At 37.7% G+C, this 21,390-nt stretch overlaps 1 protein-coding gene across 3 annotated transcripts in view; it reads right to left on the reverse strand.

Annotated features, from left to right (window-relative positions):
* cntfr (ciliary neurotrophic factor receptor) overlaps window positions 1-7,350 on the reverse strand; it is a 212,754-nt gene extending 205,404 nt beyond the window's left edge. Inside the window, exon 1 of one of the 3 annotated variants that reach the window (XM_084934843.1) lies at window positions 7,073-7,350. Coding sequence is in view for 1 of the 3 variants with exons in the window: in XM_084934842.1 (XP_084790968.1) it covers window positions 6,768-6,802 (35 nt within the window). In the remaining 2 variants the exon portion in view is untranslated. Of the gene's footprint in view, window positions 1-6,767; window positions 6,907-7,072 lie in introns of those variants that run through there. The other 2 variants (XM_084934842.1, XM_084934844.1) reach the window with 2 other exon arrangements.
* Window positions 7,351-21,390: the final 14,040 nt, after the last annotated feature.

The raw sequence follows: 21,390 nt of genomic DNA on the forward strand, positions 1-21,390 counted from the left end.
CAAAGAAATGTCAGAAGGAGTCCGAACCACAAAAGAAGCACGTATTCTCGGAAAAGTGTTTGCAGGAGGTGAGCTGGCTTCAAACAAATGATGAACGCACAGAGATGTGGTGCAGAATGTGCCGTGAAAATCCCACTCTAGCGGACAAAAACAGTGCCGTTTATATGGACGCAAACGCGTGTTGCAACTTCTTATCTGGTGCGCGTCTTTTATTTTGACAGCGAATGCGCACATGCGGACCACTTATGTGCACCCGTGTAAATAACATAATATTCTGCCGGGTGTGTTGTTGCTTTTCCCTCGATTTCTGAGTCGACAAGCGCCTTTGTTACTGGGACCAGTCATTTTAAGAAAGGCCCCCATTAGAACCCATGAGAAATGCAAGAAATGCATTATTGCTCAGTCTGCAATATCTTTCCCAGAACAAACACCAATTGCAAATAACATACTAAAAATAAACCTGAAAATCAGTTTAGAATAGCGTACTATGTTGCAAAGAGTGAACTACCACTGGCACAATTTAGCAGTCTTTGCAAACTTCAAAAAGCAAATGGCCTCGATCTTGGTTCCACTTGCCTCTTTCCCGTGACTTCAGTGGAAATTTCAAATTCAGGATCTGACACAGACTGATTCATGTCCTACACAGTTCTTACAAGTTCATAGAAATTTCTGTTCAATTAGAACCAAGTATTTGAGTTGATGATTGTAATTTTTATACAATGTTGTAATTTGTGTTTAAACAATTTTTTGATTAATGTTTTGTTTCCATTACAATATTATACTTTAATGTATAATATTGTAACGGAAACAAAACATCAATCAAAAAATTGCTCTCTTTTTTATTCGGGCTACTTAAATTTATTTTGGGCTACCAAAAACTGAAGAGTCCCTGCCCGAAGGGCTACCAGGGATTTTGAAATTTTGCGAGCCCTGTATATCTTACATATGGAAAAAGAAAATAATGTGGCTGACATGTGCGTAGGGAAAATATAAAGATAGCAAGTTAGTCAATACAACTGAGCAGTTAAACTCACAATACAGAGGGATTAGTGGATGCACCACACGGCACGCATACACCGCCCCCAGGATGATTCTCCCACATCATGTATTCCTATACAGCATACATAGTGTACTACATTATACAGTTGCCTTAAGGCAAATTACCTCCAACAGTTTATTCTCAAATTGCATTTATATAAAATGCAGTAAATCTGGAAAAAAAGTTTAAATATTTAAAACCCTGAAAAATATAGTAAAATGCACAAATTGCACTTGGCTGTGTAGATAACAGTGTGTGGCTGCTGTCAGGTACAGGACATTTTCCTCTGGTATGCTAACAGAATGTGAATAGCCTTCAGAAGTTGTGCGCAAATCCACCTCAAAGTGTTTGCCCCCTACTGGAGGAGGCAGCTTTTGTTTGTGTTTGAGTGTGTGTATGTGTCTAGAAAGCTGGGAGCTCGTGTTGGGGGGGGGGTGTCAAGTGATGCATATTCATAAACTTTTTTTTCTTGATTTCCCTCCTTTTATCCCTCATATGCTTTGATCAGAAAGTTAGGAGTCAAACTCTCCCATCGCCTGGGCTGCAAGAATGCTACAGGGGCTGAATAGAGAGCTGTCTAAGGATAAAAATACAGCCGAGCCAAGCAGATATGCACAGTGTGACACACACTGACCCACTAGCACACACAAAACTTGACAGATAAAAAGGCTGTTTCTCAAAGACAGAGAAACAAGCAACTTGACAAATAGAACAAAAAGCCAACACTGAAAAGCTTAAGCTTAGAAAAATGCCGGGCCACATGCAAAAAGACTTAAAGTTTGTCTGTCTGTTTGTGCGCTTGCTATCACAACCCCATACAAAAAAGGCTTTCTTTTAAATAAACATTCAACCTTTTTTTTTCAGAATTGAAGGTCCTGATTCAGTCTTTTATGGCATTAGAGAACGGCTTAATATCTGCATGTTCTTGACACTTTAAAAGTGTACAAAGAAAGTACAGGAGCTCTTTCAGATTACCAAAATAATTGCACACCGGCTCTCCCTCTGAGCCAGATCTTCGTGCTCAGGGTGTAGAGAGGAAACAGTCGTAAAATGTAGATCTCTGAAATGCATGTGAGGCGGCTTAATTGGGGCCAAATCTTAACAAAATCTTGTCATGTTTTCACACCCTTAGGTGCAGTTAGATAAAAGCACACAGCAAGTGGCACATCTAACTAAAGAGAGAGAGGGTAGACAGAAAAAGCGTGGGAGCTGTGCATTGCCAGAGAGAAAGCTGACTTTTTAATGTGTGGCTGTTGGGAGGCTTGTTGCATTCAAAGCTCTCGCCTGCATTTGTTTCACAGCGGCGTATAAAATGTCTGTGATGCGTACATGTACACACAAATATGCTTACCAAAACCTCATATTTATTTCTCGCTGTCCATTCTACTATAGTTCCATTGTTGGGTTAGTGCTTGAGAGCATTTCATCAAATCTGAATCCAGCATTAAATCCACTTATTAAATCTAAATCCTTTCAAATCCCTTATTAATTGCAATTATCGCCATCATTTTGTGTTATATTTACACAAGCAGATGAAGATCTAAATATTGAAAACTAAAAGATTTAGATCAGATATTTTTGTTAGTGGAGTTAGTGATATGCTAATTAATTCTGATCCTGAAAGTAAGATGAGCAACAGGCAAAATTTTCATTGTAAATATGTTTAAACTACTTTTTGGAGTACCCAATTCTGCGCTATTAATTTGATAATTATCAATTATGGATTTGTGATTATGACACTGCACATACTGAAACTGATCTCACATCTTCAAACAGATTTCTCACCAGAGAAGAACCAGGTGCACATTATGATCCTTCGGTTAACTAATTGCACAACAGCCAAACAACCATCTATATAAAGCAACAGTTGTTTTAACAATGGACAGTAACTTTTTTTTCCTCTTTTGAAATATGTTTGATTTTTATGATGAGGAAAGTCTTTGTCTCTCCGTACCTCCCCAGCTCTCCGTCCAACCCTCTCCACACCAGCTTCCAATTTGTAGCCTTTGTGTACATTACAGCACTGAGAATTACGGCCCCCATGCCCTCCTCTGATCAGACCCATGCTTGGACATCTGTCGGAGGATGTTTATCCAGGCAGTAAGTATGTTAGGGGAAATATTATCCTAGTTTTATCTTACCTTTCTTTTGTGTTAATATAAACATCGGCATTGCAAAGTGGGGATTGGACAGGAGAGGCGGGGAGCAAAAAAAAAAAAAAAAGAACAATGGCGCTATAAAAGGGGAGTGTGAGCAACGAAAACAAAACAAAAAAAGAATAGATTTCAGGAGAAACCTGGACTTGGGAGGTGATGAGCTGTGTGGGGGACGGGGTGGTGAAGGGAGGAAGACAGTTTGAGAAGTGTGTAAATCACACTTGTAGGTGATAATTACAGAAACACATTTAAATCTTTCAGTTTATCAACTTTAAAATTACACCACGGTGTTCTTGTCGGTCACTGCAGACTTCTCAGTAAGATGTAAGCAACATTTTCTGTCTTAATTTTCAAGGTTATAAAAGAGGCTTTCCCCCTCTGCTGCTCAGAAATTCCATTCCTCCACCAAAAATGTCTTAATAGAGACAGAAGTAGTAAAACTTCCAATTTCAGAATCAATGTCCGAATGTCTAGACAGGTTTTTACAGTCTATTAAAAATCAATATACAGTTTATGTGTAGCATGGCTGTTTAGTGCTTGGCATACAGGCATACAGACGGACACACAGATGCTTACTATGCGCTCAGGCACACACAACCAGTTCTTCATCTCTTTTTCTCTTCTTCTTATCTCTAGCTCTCTCCCTCTCTCTTTCACGCACACAAACACAGAAATATGCACAAACACACTCAAAAGTTGATGCACACATAGACCTTTTCCTGTCTGGTGTTGCTTCCAGCCTAAAACCAAACCATGTGTGGGAGCTATTCTGTGCTGGCCTAAACTGTATGCCCCATTGGTGATAGGTCCTTCCACTAAAGACTGGAAAGACGCTTATTGGAAAGATATGGTTGGGTTCATTTTACCGCTTTCTGTCATATGACTTCATTTTGTGTTGTTGACAGCAAGGCTCTTTCATTTATTCTTTGCTTTTCTTTTTTTTTTTTTTTTGTCTATTTTGTTTGGTAATCAATATCATTCGCCTGCTTGGCAGTAACGTTCTTATTTACAATGCCAGAAGTACGGGTGCTGAGGGTGCTGCATCACCCCCTGGTGAATCGTAAAGTAAAGTTTTATTATATATTCTGTTAGTTTTTAATTTTTAACATTTTCAGTTAAGTAAGTTTAGAGATTCTTCTGTTATTTAGATTCAGTGATGTCCCTGCCCACATTGTGGTCACCACCCTTTGAAACAAGGCCAAATATACACAAAACCTGGCTATGCAAACTGGAATTTTAGACTTCTTACTGAATTCTTGAAAGAAAAAAAAACATAGCAAAACCAAGCAAATTCTCAAAATCAGCAAGCCGCTGCTAAAACACTCACAATGAGAACCCATGTATCTTGGCTCTGTCTTTGCTGGCAAGAGTTAGGCTAACATATATTAAGCTAACAACTCGATTTTAATGGCATGGTGAAAAGTTTTAGAAACTTGAAACTAAAAAAGCATACTTTTGGAGTATCTCTTGGAGTATCAAAAGGTAAGACCAGTTTTTCACATTCTGCTAATATACAGTTAGCATTAATGATAAATAGCATGTTATTAAGTGTTAGTCGATTATCTCATGCCCCTGACTTTCCAGAGAATGTAATGTTCCTCTGATTGTCAAAATAGTTTGTAAATGTGGCTTTCTGAACAGCCTGTGGAGAGCTGCCATTGGCTGTTGCTGTTATTTGAGGAACTGTGGTATCCTTGTTATCCGCTCATCATTGATTTTGCAAAGAAAGGGTGACCCAACTCATAGTGACATCTCCACAGCACCTCCTACAAGAAGCACATTCTCACGGTTGTTCTGATTTATACCCACTCTCTATCTACCTATCTTTTCCTTGCTTGATTTTTTTTCCCTATCAGCCTTTCTATTTGCACACCCTCCTATTCCCCCTCCACCTCCTATCACTCCCTCCTACTCCACCACCAACAAGGCATGAAAACGGCGCTCCATTAGGAGTGCCTGGGCTAAGCCCAGTCAGACACATACTGCTTTGATCAGCCGTGAGCTGGGCTAAACACCTCACTAAACTCCCAGTCTGAGAAAGGGGGTATTGGGGGGAGAGCAAAACTAGCAAAAGTTAGTTAGAGATGGGACCGGGAAGATCAAAACAAAGAAATGAGATGGAAATGATGACTGGATAAAAGAGAAATGCACTCAAACATTCTAGGAAGAACTCATTTTTCCCAAGCTGCCCACGTATGTTCCCCCATCACTTTTGTCTTCTGTCATATTTTCTTTCACATCTCTTTTTTATCTCTTGCATGCCATCCTTCCCATACAGGCAGCCTCCTAAATATATTGCTAACAATTTCAGGTGTACAGCTCATACAAGTTAAGGAAGGTTTGAATTAATTCCTGAGGTAGCATAATTGGTACAGAGAAGATGGCATATTAGAAGCCCCCTCAACAAAGTGTGTCTCTTTTGTCATTAAAAAAACATTTCGTACCCACTTCTGCACTTGTGCATGCACACTGACACACACAAACAAACACACACGTTGTGGAAGAGGAAAAAAGGAAGGCAGGAAGACAAGCCCAGTGACAGACGATACATAGAGACCAGACCTCCATAACTGACAGCAGTTAAAAAAAAAAAAAGAAAAAAAGAAAAGCAAGAGCTTTCAACATTCAGACAGGCAGATACTAAACCAGCAGCAGCAAAAGAACAAAAACCTTCGGTCTTTTGCTCCCAAGGAGTGAAGAGAAAAGGGATTTCCGCTCAGTGCTAATCAATCAGGTTGTGATAATGGCTCCCATGCCTAGCTGTCGACTGGAAGGGTCAAGGCATCCCGTGACCCAGCACCCAGGGCTCAGGGGCCAAAGCCCCTCTCAGAATAGCACCCCAGGACAGACTCCCTGGGCTAATTGTCCAAGCCAGTGTCAGCCTTTTCAATGCCCCCCCTTCTACTTTCGCCTTCATTCCTCTGTCTTTCTTCTCACTTTCCCTCCCCTCTTTCCCTCCTCACAACTCTGCGATCCTCTCTCTTTCTACGCAACTAAGGAGTCTACTAAGTATGCCAGCATATACCAGCGTGGGGGAGAGAAATGAGACAGAAAGCAAGGAGCTGAATGAAAGACCTTTTAGAACTGAAGCGACACAGATGAATCAAGGGAGCTGTGTACACGGGAAAAAGTTAATGAAATAACAGAGACAGAAAAAGACAGTGAACAGAGAGAGTGTGTCAAAGAAATATCAGCGGCTGCAACAGAAATGAGCGGGAGGGAAGTGAGAAGGGAGGATGAAAGATGTAGGGGGGCAGTAGGACAGAGAGGGACAGAGGGATACAAAGAGAGTGGGACAGAGGCGATACGAAGAAGGGGAGGCTTTAAAACAGTCCCCTTTCTCCCAACACATCACTCATATCACTGGAGTGCAGTGACAGGTCTATCTACTTCCATCTGCATATCAATAGGTTTCTATTAATCATAGCCAGACCAGCGTGTGTCGCAGAGAATCTGCTCAACATCAGTAGACTGACCATCACAATGCAGCTGGCATGCAAGAAATAAAAAGAAAGAAATGACAAAGACACACACACTCACACACACACAGAGCGCAAGAGTCCGAAACAAACCCCACTCTAGCTCCGCGCAATGGCATTCCTCTCATTCCAAGTGCATGCTGCTAATTAACAGCATTAGATCCCACAGACAGAGGGAGAGATTGATGGAGAGGTATTCCAGTGTTGCACTAGAACCACATCTGTGCTCTCTTCTGTCGTTTCTGGCTGCTCTTCCGTTCTTATTTATTTACTTGCCCCCCCCTCAAAGCACCTTCTATCAAGTCCCTCTCCCTTTCACAGTCACTGTCAGACAACGCTGAAGAAGAGCAAAGTCCGCAAATGTGAATAACATATGACAATCAAAATTGGTTACTCACTGGGAACCTTTTTCTTTTTCTGTATTTCTTTTTTTCAGAGCTGTCAATCGTTATCCTCTTCTCCACTGTAGTAAGGGGAGTGTGTCTATCCTGGCGAGTGTGTGGTGTCAGTCCACTAGAGGAAAGTTGCCGTCTGCGTGCGTGAGCATGTGTGTGTGTGCGCGCGCGTGCGTGAAGAGAGGAAGAGAGAGAACGGGTGCGTCTGTCTCTGTGTCTCGCACTGCTCTGACTGAGCGAGCCGAGGCTGTTTTAAACAGGCTGCTCTCCCCATGTGACCAGCCCAGGGACAGGCAGGAATACATTACTGAGATACACACGCTCTCTCTCTCTCTCTCTCTCGCTCCCTCTGCCCATACACACACCGTGTCCACAGTGCACCCCCTAGCCACCACTCAGGGTAATGTTGGGAAAAGCCCTCACACACAGCATGTGCACGCCCACACAGACACAGATATATATGTCCATACATATGTGTATCAAATACGTATGAATATTGTTTTGATGCACTTTGGACAAAAATTTCCATACTCTATTTTCTTTTTTAATTTCACATATTATATATAAATATATATACATATATATAGCTATATAGTTGTTTTTCCAAGTGACTCTAACTTTTCTTTTCCTGAAGTCTTGGTGGTTTCTTCACACCTGGAAGCACTGACCTTTTCAGTAATGGAAACCTTTTAAAGCTGACCTTCTGTTCTGAAGCTGATTCAACTGCACCACAGCTACTACACCTTAAGGAACAACAATGGAAAACACAACAGATGAAGTGCTTTGAGTGAAATATTAGATACGAAGAAGTGCATTTTCAAAAAGCCAAATATAACTTTAAAAGTTTAAACCTTTCATGTGACGGTATGACTTTGGAAGGCGATAGATTATTCTCTTTAAAAATGCAGGTAGTACAGTATTCAGACTGCAGATATACCAGCAGATATCAAATGAGTTCCTGAAAGAATTTATCTTTAATGTTCGACTTCAAGTGGCAAACTTCTGTTCTTGAGAACCTTTGACTGAAATAAATCTTTTCTGTGATTCCACAAGGAGCAATGTCCCAGGCTGAAAAATGAAACCAATGTGGAAGTGTCAAAAACAGCTCCCTAAATGGTTACTGTAAGTGGGCTCCAAAAGTCAGCCAATCCCTAATTATTTCCAGGGACAAATGCTAAACTTCACATTGGAAACAAATATATTTATAAACAGATACAAAAACAAACAAACAGGGGGAAAACACTGTAGCTAAAGCCTCAATATTAACTACTTTAAAATATTTTTAAAAAATCTGGCTAAACAGTTGAATGCCCGATGATCATCCAAAGCCTTATTTTTGACATTTTTAAAAATTATGCTTTTGAAGATAAATTTAATTATTATATCAATTTATTTATTTTTCTAATCACTCAAAATTGTATTGAACCGTGACCCCATAATAGGGTTTGGGGGATATGTTCGAATAATTCAGCTGGCCATTTTTAGTTCAACAACCAGCAACTGACAATTTGTGCATCTTATGAAATAAATGAACTGTGACTGAAATTAAACAAACACATACAAGTGAGTAAACAGGTGATAATATGATGGGATGGGATCTATGAAAGAAGCAGCAACATATAGAAAGGAAGAAATGAATAGCTCTGGAAGCTGTAAGACGTAGGAAAGCAGACTTCAACATGGGTGCTTTGTGCTACAGTATTAAATATCCACCAAACAGTACCAGATGTCTACAGTACTACATGGACTGGTTTTACTAATGGTAATCTCTGTGTGCAATTCATTATATGTAACAAGAGCTTCATATCTGATGCTCACTTTAAAAAGATGAAGACAATCTTCTTTTCAGAGACTTTTTTGTTGTTTAACAGAAATGATTTATTATAAATCTCTGCAGGTATTGCCACCCTCAAATATTACATTTTGCATTTCAGCAGCAAAAACAACAAACTTCCCTGGCTGTAAACAAAATTAAAAAAACAAAAACAAAATGTGTGCATAGAGGTGCCATTAAGGGTAACTTCATTCTTCTGTGGTGTTAAACTGTTTCATTTTCTTTTGTCTCTTCATATAATCTCAGACTGACTTGATGGCATTAAAAAAAATTGGGCCTTTCTGGAGGCCATACGTCTCTGGGGTCCACACCATCTGCTGCTGAACTCTTTGTTCTTTTTGTCGCTGAAGATAGTTCTTTCGACTTTGGTTGTCAGATGCTTTGCAGCTGGTACTTGAAGTGGAAATAAGGATTGACTAGGGGGTCTACATCCCAATTCCCAGCATCTATACTTTCAGAAATGCTTCACCAAGCTTTTCCTTGGAATAATGCAATTCGGATTTCAATTTTGTGAATGAAAAGTTTCTATAGTTGTATATAAAGACTGAACAGGGTGATGGGAAAATAAAGAAATGAATAAGAAGTAAAAACATTCATACTTAAGTTGAATTACTCTTATGTGTGACTTCTGTTCTTTTGATCCCCAACACAATTTTGCCTAGAGGAAAAGCCCATGGAGTGTCTGATTTCAACAGTGAACATCAACATATCATGATAAGCTTCACCTGACAGACAAATGCTTTAACTCATATTCTATATTGGATGCATTCACAGCTCCACTCTGTGATTCAAAGACTGATGGAAGGCATCAAATAAAAGTTTCCAATGTCAGGGTCCATTTAGAGCAACTAGGCCAGATAGTCTCTGCAGGCACATTTCTAAATATCAGCCACACTTGTGATATATTTGGGACTGCAAATCAGGTTAAATGTTACTTTCCACATTTCCCGTGGAAAATCACAGTCAGAATTTATTTGGTTAAAGTCAAGATAAGGTATGGATCATCAGCCTTCTGACTACTCACAGGGACAAAATATGCCCACTAGTCTCCCACCTTTGACAGTAACCATCTTCTTCTTTCTTTTCTTTGGAGGTAGAACTGTGCTATGTTTGAACCTTAAGGAAACAGACCCATATATAAAGTCACAGAAAAAGTAAGTTAACTTTTGTTTAGTTGAGAATTTTCTGACACTTCTTCTAGAAGTACATTTGTTAGGTCAGACACTGATGCTGGACTAGAAGGCCTTGGCTAACTGTCTCTGTTCTCATTCATCCCAGAGGTGTTCTATTGGGTTGATGTAAGGACTTTGCAGGTCAGTCAAGTTATTCCACACCAAACCCACTCACCCATGTCCTTATGGGTCTTTCTTTGTGTACTGGTGCACAGTCATCTTGGAACAGGAAGGGGCCATCCCCAAACTGTTCCCACAAAGTTGGGAGCATGACATTGCTTAAAATGTCTCAGTATGCTGGAGCATTAGAGTTCTATGTCTCTACCATTTTTCCATTAAGAACTCTACAACAAGCTGCTTGTAACTGGTGTTTACAAGAGTGTCAATGACTTGTCTCTAGGCATGAGTGAATGGGGCTTAGCCAATTAATTTCATAGTGACTGCTAGCATCTTTCAGTAACAGCTGGCTACCAACTTTCTCTAGTACCTGTCGTTGCCAGATGGTCACAGACTGGTCTCTAGGCCTGCGCGAGTGATGTTTTAGGCCCAGATTAGTTTCCATGTCCACAAGCCTGTTAGGGTCCACTTCGACCTAAAAAGAAGTCAAAGGAACCTCAACAGGATCATTACAAACAATAGGAAAACTATTTGGTCAGGTCCAGTGATCAATAAGGACATCCTCCCCACCAATACTAATACTATAGAATACTAATTGACTACTTGACATGTGATCATTGCTAGTAAATTCCAAACAATGTTAAGCAGAATAAAGCATACCCATCCCTTCTTTGTCAAAAATGATAGATTTCAGCTGAATGCTAATCTTACCCTTTTTCCACAAATGTCACTATAAAAGGTTTATACCAAAATTAAATGGATAATTCTTATTCACAGAGTATGCTGAATAATGTCCCTGGGACTATTATGAAGAAATTTTCCCTCTCAAATTCAATAACGTGAAATACAGGTCATGAGTTTATTCTCTTCCATGCACTAATCCTACCCAGAGATAACAAAGTAAAATGAATGTTTTAAGCAAAACTGATTCAGTCATTTCTTTGTAACGCTTTAATTCTCAGCAGATGCCAAACTCTGCCTCGGGCTCGGTATCTCATTGAATATTATCATGTTAATGAAAGCACTGTGAATGTGCGTAAAAAAATACATGGAAATAATTACCTAAAAATATTCCTATTAAAAGGTTTTTGTTTGAAGGAAGAATATGGCAGAAACCTGCACAAAAGTGTAGTCCTACAAATCGACTGCTAGCACAAGTCCAAATGTAAACCAGTAGTTCTTAAAACGTCTGGTTTAAATTTCTTAAAGAATACCTTAAAAAATGCTATTTACTGGTTTGGTTTACTGCTTTTTCTTTGTTTGTTTGTTTTTAACTGGTTTGGCTTGCACCTGATTTAGAATAGAAATGAATGAAACTATACATCCATGTGACAGAATGCACAAATGTAATATGAATTTGTTTCTTAATAATGTGGATAGTGTGGTATTATATAGGGTATTATATTAGCTCAGGAAGTTCTGATGGCAGGAGGTTGGTATTAAATAACAATTTAATTTAAATTAAAAAAAAACTTAAAAATGACTTCACTAATAGCTTAACACACACACACACACACACACACACACACACACACACACACACACACACACACACACACACACACACACAGGAAGTGGCACATGAATCAGAGGAAAAATGCAGCCACACAGAAAACACAAATAACAACCAGCTTATGAGACTGATATTTTAATTTTTACCCTAGATCGATCAACAAATTTTAAACGTTAACCATGGATTTTCTACACAAATTGATAACCGTCTGTCTGGTGCTTGGAGCTGACCTGGTGGTATACCATCAATTATTAGTGCTTTTAAACTAAGGAAACTGATGCCTGCCTCCCCCATTGGTACAGTGACAACAGTGAAGGTAAACCAAAAATCCTTTTTACTTAGCCTGAGCAGCACATTAATGAACTGGTACCAGAGCAAGCCTGAAGCTCTGTCTGTGTAACTTAATGTGGTCATATCTACTGCTTTTATTGTGTTCCTTGTTTGTCATGGCTAGGAATCACATTAGCAATTTAATATGGTTTTTAAACTAGCTTGAATCATGTAATAGGACTTTGTGGTTGGCAAAGTCAGCATGTAATATAAGACATCTTCAAATAAATGTTACTTCTTGAAAGAAAGAAAGAAAATCCCATGTTTTGTTTCAGTATCTTGTTCTTACTCAAGAATGTGCAGGGATTGTTTATGTGCCTTACATTTATGACTGCGTGTGATACAAAAAATATGTACAAAGATTAGGCTGAGTGTACAGGTGCAGTTGGATTTTCTTTGGCGAGACAGGAAGATATATTGATGATGGTGTGAGTATGTGTTTGTATGAGAGAAAAAGCAAGAAATTGAATGATTAATATTCAGTGTTTATCAGTTAGTTGAGGTCAGGGAGATGGATTCCTCCCGAACAGCAACAATATGCCTTTGGGCCCTGCAGCACTTGATTCCTGGAATCAGAAACAGCATCTGGCCAACAATCCTCCATCAGTGCTAAGCCAATATTTATTTGCTCTGATAAGATGACCACAAAATGTCATTGTTTGCCGTGCAGCGTATGGTTGAGTTGCCTGTTGGATTGTTTGCTTTCCCAAAATCAGAACTCTTTAGCAATGATATCACTGCAGGCTATGCTGGTGTCACAGTGTTAAATATCTGTCCACATCTTCTTATCGACTTACTAAGTTAGACCACTGACACAATCCAGTAAAAAGGATATATAATATATACAGAGTAGATACAGTCTATCTATCTATCTATCTATCTATCTATCTATCTATCTATCTATCATCTATCTATCTATCTATCTATCTATCTATCTAGATCTAGTATGAGTGATCAGTGGTTTTCCATGAAGCAAGCAATCTGTCTTCTTGCATTCTGTCCCATAAGGCTCTCATTTTAGCAACTCGTCAAGGAAAGCCTTTATGATAGAGAAGGGACATTAGTTTCCATCATATCTGGTATAATAGAACAAGCAAGATGAACAGGTGTGGGTGTACGAGAAATCATTTGCTTAACCAGCTGTTTTGCTAATATGTGGTTTTCATTTTTACCTCAGCTGTAAAAGGCTGGTGGGGTGTTGTCACCCTGCCAGGCGGGCAGGTGGGCAGTTGGGTGATGTGGACACCAAATTCGGGAATACAAGTTCAAATCTCAGCAAACTAGACCTACAGAGGTCAAGTTTTTCGTTAATATTGGTCATTAGTACTTTTTATTTTTAAAATCTATTAATGGGGGCATCAAAAGCAATTCTGGGGATACCTTTTTCTGCAGAGTAATTACTATTAATTTTAAGCAAAATGTACAATTTGGTAATAATACAGTTTTATATATAGTAAGGTATTTGTATATAAGTTTATAAGTTTAGATTTATATAAGTTTAATTAAAAAAAAACATTTCTGTGTTTACAGTACTCTCTCTGTCTCAGGTTACATTTGTCAAACAAAAATATTATAGTCTTACAGAAGTAACCACAGCTCTAATAAACCTGCTTTTGCATAACCAAAAGTAGCATTAATAATGTCACCCACTACTTACCTTTTTAATAAATACATTTAATGTGTCTCTTCATTATTCCTTGACTCATTCAAAAAATATGATTTTCTAGGTTAATCTGTCTTTTCACGCTCAGTCACCGTCTTCTACTTTGCATTCCTGTCATTTTTTCCTTACCCTGTTGTTTTTCTTTATCTGTGCTCCTCAGCCCTTTCTTCATCGCCCTCTCCTTCCCTCCTTGTTGTTACTTTCCCACCTTTGTATTTAAATTTCTCTCTCTTTTTTGCCCTCATTTTGTGTCCTTTTCACTCTGTCTTCTGACAAAAGGGATACATTCCATGTCTTTTCAGATGGCAATATTGTAAAAACAAAAAAGATTGAAGGTGTCAGTTATGCTTTCCTAATGCTTTTATGTGTTCACTTATTTTAATGGTAGATAACTGACGAACTCAATAATTATCACAGATAACAGAACAAAAGTACCTTTAAAATTAAAAATTTGTGTGATCATTTTTTTCTGCCTTTATAGTAAAATAAGCAACAAAGAGTTCCTATTAAAAGAATCCTGAATAGTGCCCTTTTGAAGTACTCTATAATAACAACATTTTAATGCCAATTCTGATTTCATTCTTATCCTTAAACTGCAGATTTTAAGTCTCTTGCCAATCTTATACAAATATAATTTTAACAATTCAACATCATACAGTTTTACCAAGAGTTCAGTCAACATCTCATGTGCACTTACACTAAATACATATACTAAACTATACTATTGTTATTCCAGTAATGCCATTTATTCTTACTGTTTTCATGGAGTTAAGATTACATGTCCAAATCTTGATGATACCCATATTTCCTGGTTGAGCATGTGATGTGGGTATCATAATTCTAGCACTAACCTTTAAGACAGAATTTAACAAAAAACAAAAACCCAACTTACACTGGTCCACATTCATAGATGAACAAGAAAACACATCAAATTCAATTTGATAAATGTATTCTCTTTATTTGTTTTTGTCAGGCTCTTTATTTTCCTATTTTGAAAGACTGTTGCTTGACACACTTATCAAATAGTACTTTTTTACAGTTATGAACCAATAATTGTTTCAGTAACTTGTTATATCACATTCAATAAATGTGATATAACTTCCTAGTTTTGGGGCCTTGTGCCTACTCCGATCAACTGTGGAGAATTTTTCTAATGATCAGTGCTGACATGTTCAAAAGGCCACATGCAGTAGCACTGCTAATTTTACACCAGCCTCATGCTAACTGGATTAAGTATAGTTTTTGATTGCCTTCACTCTGTGCCTTTTTTAAACCGTCTTTATATCCAGCGTGATTTGATTCCAATTCAAATGTCATCAGTAAGGTTCATAACAAAGAGGATTTACATGCAATCAAGTTGTTTCTCTTCCAACAGCACCAGTCAAATGGATCACATCAATGTTTGAAAATTGCCAGCAATTTAGCACAGTCATAAGCATATCAGTAAGGTGAAGCATGAAAAAATTAATGCCACATGACAGTGTATCAACACCCTATGATGTCCCTTTTAAAATACGAAGAAACATGGGCAGATGACTTTGCAAAAGACATTTGTGCTTAAGTCAAGCTTGATCTGAGTGACAGAAATGCTGAAGCCTTCATCTGACTACTATTCAAGTATTTTTGTATACAATAATCTGCTTGATTACCAAGATAGTTGCTGCGAAAAAAAAAGTCATCCTGTATTTGATTTAATTTTTTTCCAAAATGTTTGGCTATGAATCCTTAGAGGCAAATTACAGCTGGAATAGAGCTACTACCATTATGAAGTAAAATATTTATGTCAGTTGAATCACTTTACCAACGTTATACGTGGAGCCTTAAAATAATGAGCATGCCACATGCCTACTATTGTAATTTTCCTGTAGTGTTACTAAATACATTTAAATATAGATAGCTGTTAATAACATATTAACTTTACCTACTTATGATTGTTAACATCATTTTGACTCATCCTACAACATCAGCAGTAATGGCAAATAAACAATTTCCTGATGAAGTTGTTCATTTTCATCTAAGATTTGACAAAACAAGTTTTGTGAGATCAATTTTGTTACAGATTGTAAATCTAAAATATACATTTGAATAAACTAATAAAAAAGTGTGCAACAAATAACATAACAGCACATCTAAAAAATGTAATAATTACATAAGAAGAACTTCATGAACTGATTGTCTTCATTTGAGAACTGATCTCACAGCTGGTTACAAAAATGTAAAACACACCAGTGGTAAAGAACTATTAAACACACATGAACATTAGATCTTTAATAAGCAAACCCATGAGCTGGAAAACCTAGAGTAGTTAGAAGTCTATGGATATAAGACTGCTATGATGAAAATCAAAAATTAAAACAGCAAAAAAAAAACCCCAACAAGAACCAAAGTTTGTTTTGTTAGTTTCAAAGTGTGCATAAAGCTCAACAAATGACAGAATGTTATATGCCAAGAGGGGTAATATACAAAATGATTCTCCTAAACAAAACACAGATTTGTAGAAAGTTTAAGTACGAGCTTGTGACTCTAATTAATCAAATTGTTGGTGTATTTACTCACAATATACTTTTCATTTCCAATTAATCCCACCTTGCATGATAGAACTAAAAAAAACCGTCTTGTTTTGAACCACAAGTTTAAAAAGGATGAATTATATAATCCCCATACCTGCCACCACTACATGTTTTATTAGCCCTAAGTGCTTAACATGCCAACAGGAAGAGGGCTCACTGAAGTTGAAACAAAATAAAGAAGATTAGTCCAGTGTGTGTGGCTGGCAACATGCTGTGTTTGTCAGTTTCAATTATCCATAACACTCTTTAATCCTTATTACAATTAAAATTACAAATTAAAAGAAAAAAAGAGAAAAAGCAATGAATAGGAGGAATGCTTGGTAACCACTGGTCTATCACACTGTCAACACTTCAAGTTTCAGTCTGAGGACATACGGTAAAATAATATGTACAATAGCTGGAGGAATCATCTATGAATATAAAAAACTCAATGCATATGCAATAACTATTAGTGGCATAATGTTGGATAAATAAGGGTACATCGATTTCACAAACATAGTAATTGGATAAGGATGATTGCATTAGCATAATTTAAATAGCAAAGCAATCACTGCATAATTCATTTTCATCATGTTATCAGACGTTGATAACTAATGTGATGTAGAAACAGCGAGTACTTTACTTTTATTTTCTGATAAGCTTTCTTTTCAACACGTGATTCTTATATGCTGCTTGTGTAGCTTGGGTTTTGCTGGAAAATGTGCATTGCTTACATACTGCTTAAATTACAGAGTTTAGACAAAAAGCTTATATTTACCTTTGAAACCTTTTTTAAAGTAAAATATGATCATTCTGATTGAATCAGAATGATCATATTTTACTTTAAATTTGTTAGCTTTCTCAACCCTCCATCTACAAATGTGTTATCTAGACCTTTGTTAAAACCAAAGTCGATTTCCTGTTCCTGTTCTTTATCAGCAATAGGGTACCTAATTCCAAAATTAAAAGACATACTTTCTCGTTTACCTTGCATAGCATATGACTATTCACATACTTTAGGCTTTAAATGCCTAAACTTTGACTTCTGTCAAATAACATTTCACAGTAACTAAATTGGTCCCGGTGAGTTCTATGGGATTATTTTTCTGAATTTTAAATTTGTAAATTCTTTGAATGGAGTTATTCGACTAATTATTGTAAAGTGTACCTTTTTCAGATTGCACAAAATAATAAGTTAGAATGCAACCCAAACAAAACATTCATAATAGTGATAATTATTATAGAATCTTTGAACTGATTATTAAAAAAAATGCAAAAAATGAAGTCATGTTATTAAGCTGTGAAAAAGAGCACAGTGTTATCGTACATCGAACCAAAGACCATCTGCTTCAAACCTTTCTTGCTCTTGTAAACTCTCATAGTTTCAGGCCTAAGTAAGTGTCTGGTTTCTATATTTATCCCAGATGAATATCAGTTTGTGTTCTCTCTAAGCCAGCTCACAGTTCAATATCCTGCTGTGTGTTAAGGGGCAAAAGAGAGACACAGAAGAACAATGACAGAGAAACGCTAGACATACATTTTGCATCAAGATATGCACACATGCAGCCCCTACAGCTCCTTGAAATACCTAAAGGAAAAAAAATAACCCTTTTATTAGAGCACAGAAGATAAAAACAGGATGGGAAAAAAATCTTAAATGCATAAAAAACCCATAGTCAACCACTTCTTCAGAGCTTCACACATGCCAGGGTGGGAGCTTGGCTGCTGGGGGTATGTGTCAAAGCGAGGCCCCTGTCTGAGGAGATTTAGGCCTCAGACAGAGATGAAACAAAGCCTAACCTCAATGCTGAGCCTTGTGGTCTTCTGCCTCATCCCGTCTGTGTGAATTTGTGTGTGTGTTAACACATCCGTCTCTACATGCCTTATGCATGTGTAGGTCCATATGCATATTGTATACTGATACTTTTGTGTGGGTATTTGAATGAGTCAGCCTGCATGTATGTCTGCGGATTCTTTAAATATATGGGTGTGTGTGTGAGAGAGAGAGAAAGAGAGAGAGCGAATCATCATGCATAAGCATTGTGTGTCCTGCTCACCACAGTTTACTCCCTCAGATCCCTCAGCCCCAGTTCTGTGGCCCAGATTTCATTAGCTGCCCTTTGGCTTCCCCTCCACCATCTGAATCTAATCCTTTGGCTTCCTTTGACATGGAGCTGACTAATGAACGTCAATATTTTGGTTAGAGTGACCAGGATGTAAAGAGAGAGGGGCACAAGAGTGATGAAAGAAGTTTGTGTATGAGTGTTACTATTTTTCCCATATAGAGTCTTGGGTGGGCCACAAAGGCATATTAACATCAACTAAAATATACTTTAAAGCTAAAAAAAGTTGATGAAAGTTGATTTTTAATTACCTGTCGTAGAGATGAGAGCAACCATAGCCATGTAACAAAAGAAATGCCTTAATCTTATTTTGAATGTTAATTTTCTGCTAACCAGCTAGCCTCAGCCATTCCCATCTCATATTTCCCCAACGTCTGAGGCAGTCCTGAATATATTCTGAAGATTGTACTTGTTCTACTCTTCTGAAGACCTAAGATGAGCTGGAAGGCCATTCAAGCTGCAAAGCAGCACAAGGAGTAGTGGCAGCTCCATTCCAGCATGGAGTCCTTACATGGGACCAGGAACTGACTGGGGACACCTAAATTCTTTAAGAAATCATATGTGCCCTTCCTTTGGAACAAATATGAATGCACTCATGTGTATGTGTGTGGGTGTATGTATGCAAATGGGAAAAGACTTGAGAAGTGTTATTATGTAAACAGCAGCATATTCATGCAAGGTAAACCAGTTTGATGAACTGAAACTAAAACAACTCTGGGAAAAAGGCGGTATGATTAGGCAACAAGGCTTTGTTAAAATAAGTGACAGACCACAACTCTTGTTTTTGGCACTTAAGTTTGGGATCCCTAGACCTTATCTTCTAACCTAATCTACACAGCCTTTCTTATATTTTTGTGGAACAGTGGGTATTTAACTGAGTAGACTGGTGTAAAAATTGTTTGGTTGACAATCATATATAACTGCTAGAAAGTATGTTTTTGGGGTTAGGTGCTACAGTAGGCATTTTCTTGTTTCAATTTTACATCAACAGCTGGTGGTTGGCCTTTATTGAAGTAATTATAATTCTTAAGATAGAACTAATTCAAGATTTCTGTCACCTCGTTTGCGCGCAGCACCTCCGTTCCTGTATCCTTGTGATGTATTAATGTAGCTTTGGGACAAATTCAGAACAATTGTCAAAACAGCTCTCCCTTTGAATCCAAAAGGTCAGCATTGTTGTCATGGGTGAATTATGATACTATATATGCAGAAAAAATATGTTTCAGTTGACACATATGCTTGTGTTTACAAAAACTTTTTTGAGGGCTCTTGAAATGCGAGTAAGCATGAAAACCAGGGATATGTGTTTTGTTTTTTTGTTTTTAATATACCCAGTGACTATAGTCAGTGAAGATGATCCTCGTTTTTTTTTAGAAACTCCTTCAGAATCACTCAGTTATACACTTTTCACACCTGGGAGCTACCAAGTACAACCACAGTATTATACTCTTTCTGTCTCTGAGTGGCTCCACTTGGAGCACTTAGGGATTCAGCAACACCCTCAAAAGCAGCTCGGTGTTAAAATGAAGGAAGAAAGCATCTACTCTCCCCTTATTTTCTGTCCTTATTTGGAGATTTCCTTGGTCACTTGAGATATTACAAACTGCGCCCCATTTTTTTTTCAAGAAATCTGTTTCTCAACTTTTTTCTTTTTTTAAAATCCAATATATCCAACACATTTCTGTGTCTATCATCTGTATCTGAAAGGAAGTGTGCAAATAACATATACAACTATACAGTGAAATAATTATACATATACATTACAATACTGCAAAAGAAGTTCCAAAAGATGCTTATTAGACACTTTATGGAAAACAGTCTTCACTGCTGTGGTCTCATGGTATTAATTTTACTTTGGTCTTTAAGCAGATTCAGGTTAGATGAATGAATTGAATAATGTATGGTTTCAGTTAAACTTTTGCTCCCATTTGTTATACGTGCATTAAGTTCCCAGGGAACACATTTCCATCCTTTAGACTTTCAATCAAAGACTGCCCACAAATTCTCATTGTGGTCTGGCAAGGCTCAAAAAAGGTCTAATTTCAAGCAGAATGTACGACAAATGATTGACATATGTTCTCCTTTGCTAGGCTGGGAAATAATAGAATAGCGTATACTTGGTAATATATTTTATAAAGATTATTTAAGTGGCTAAAAGCTAAATCTACTGTTCCTAATTATTTAGAAGAACATACATGTAGGTGGATGGAGTGGGATGACTGTGAATCTGCAGATTTTGGCTTTCACTCACAATGTTGCTAGGTTTAGACACCATTGCTACTTCATTAGATTTAAGAAAGGAAAGTGTGTGTTTTAGGTAAAACTATGCCTACTCATAATATTACCCCTGAATATGGCGAGGGTCCTGCACAAGCATGTTTTTATGAGACGGACAGATAGTGCTTTTAAGGGTCTCACCGATTTAACAAATGGCACTGTTTAAAGTCCAAGGAATTTCAACTCGCATAAAAAAACAATACGATTTGTTGAACATTGACAAATACACAATATGTAAATTGATATGTGTGCTAATGCCATCAGAAGTTAATTGCAATTGTTTAACATAGTACATAATAATACAATGTACAATACATGTATGCACACTAAAAAAACATGGTTGCAAAGATATGAACATCTTTGTTAAGGTGTGTGTGTGTGTGTGTGTGTGTGTGTGTGTGTGTGTGTGTGTGTGTGTGTGTGTGTGTGTGCTCTTAACAAGCCTTCAATCAAGATGTGATTTACAAGTCTTGGTTTCTGTAGCCACATTTTACTGCCTACAGCCCTCTGAGCAGGAGCCTGTATTTGGCAGAAGCTTAAACCTTGAGAGCAACATTTTTTTAATTAAATTTGACAGCGGGTTCCAACTGCAATGGTTTTCTTCAGTTCTCATGACCACAGAGAAGTGGGGTCCAGGACAGAAAGTGTGGCAGAGTAGTCAAGGAAAAGGAGGGGGGAGGAAGAAGGGAATTGGGCCACTAGGTAGAGAATGGAAAGATGAAAATGAAGGAGGTAGTATGATG

Source organism: Perissodus microlepis, chromosome 7 (genome assembly GCF_051167445.1).
Source record: "Perissodus microlepis isolate ML-2025 ecotype Zambia chromosome 7, ASM5116744v1, whole genome shotgun sequence".
In the NCBI taxonomy this organism is placed as follows: Eukaryota; Metazoa; Chordata; class Actinopteri; order Cichliformes; family Cichlidae; genus Perissodus; species Perissodus microlepis.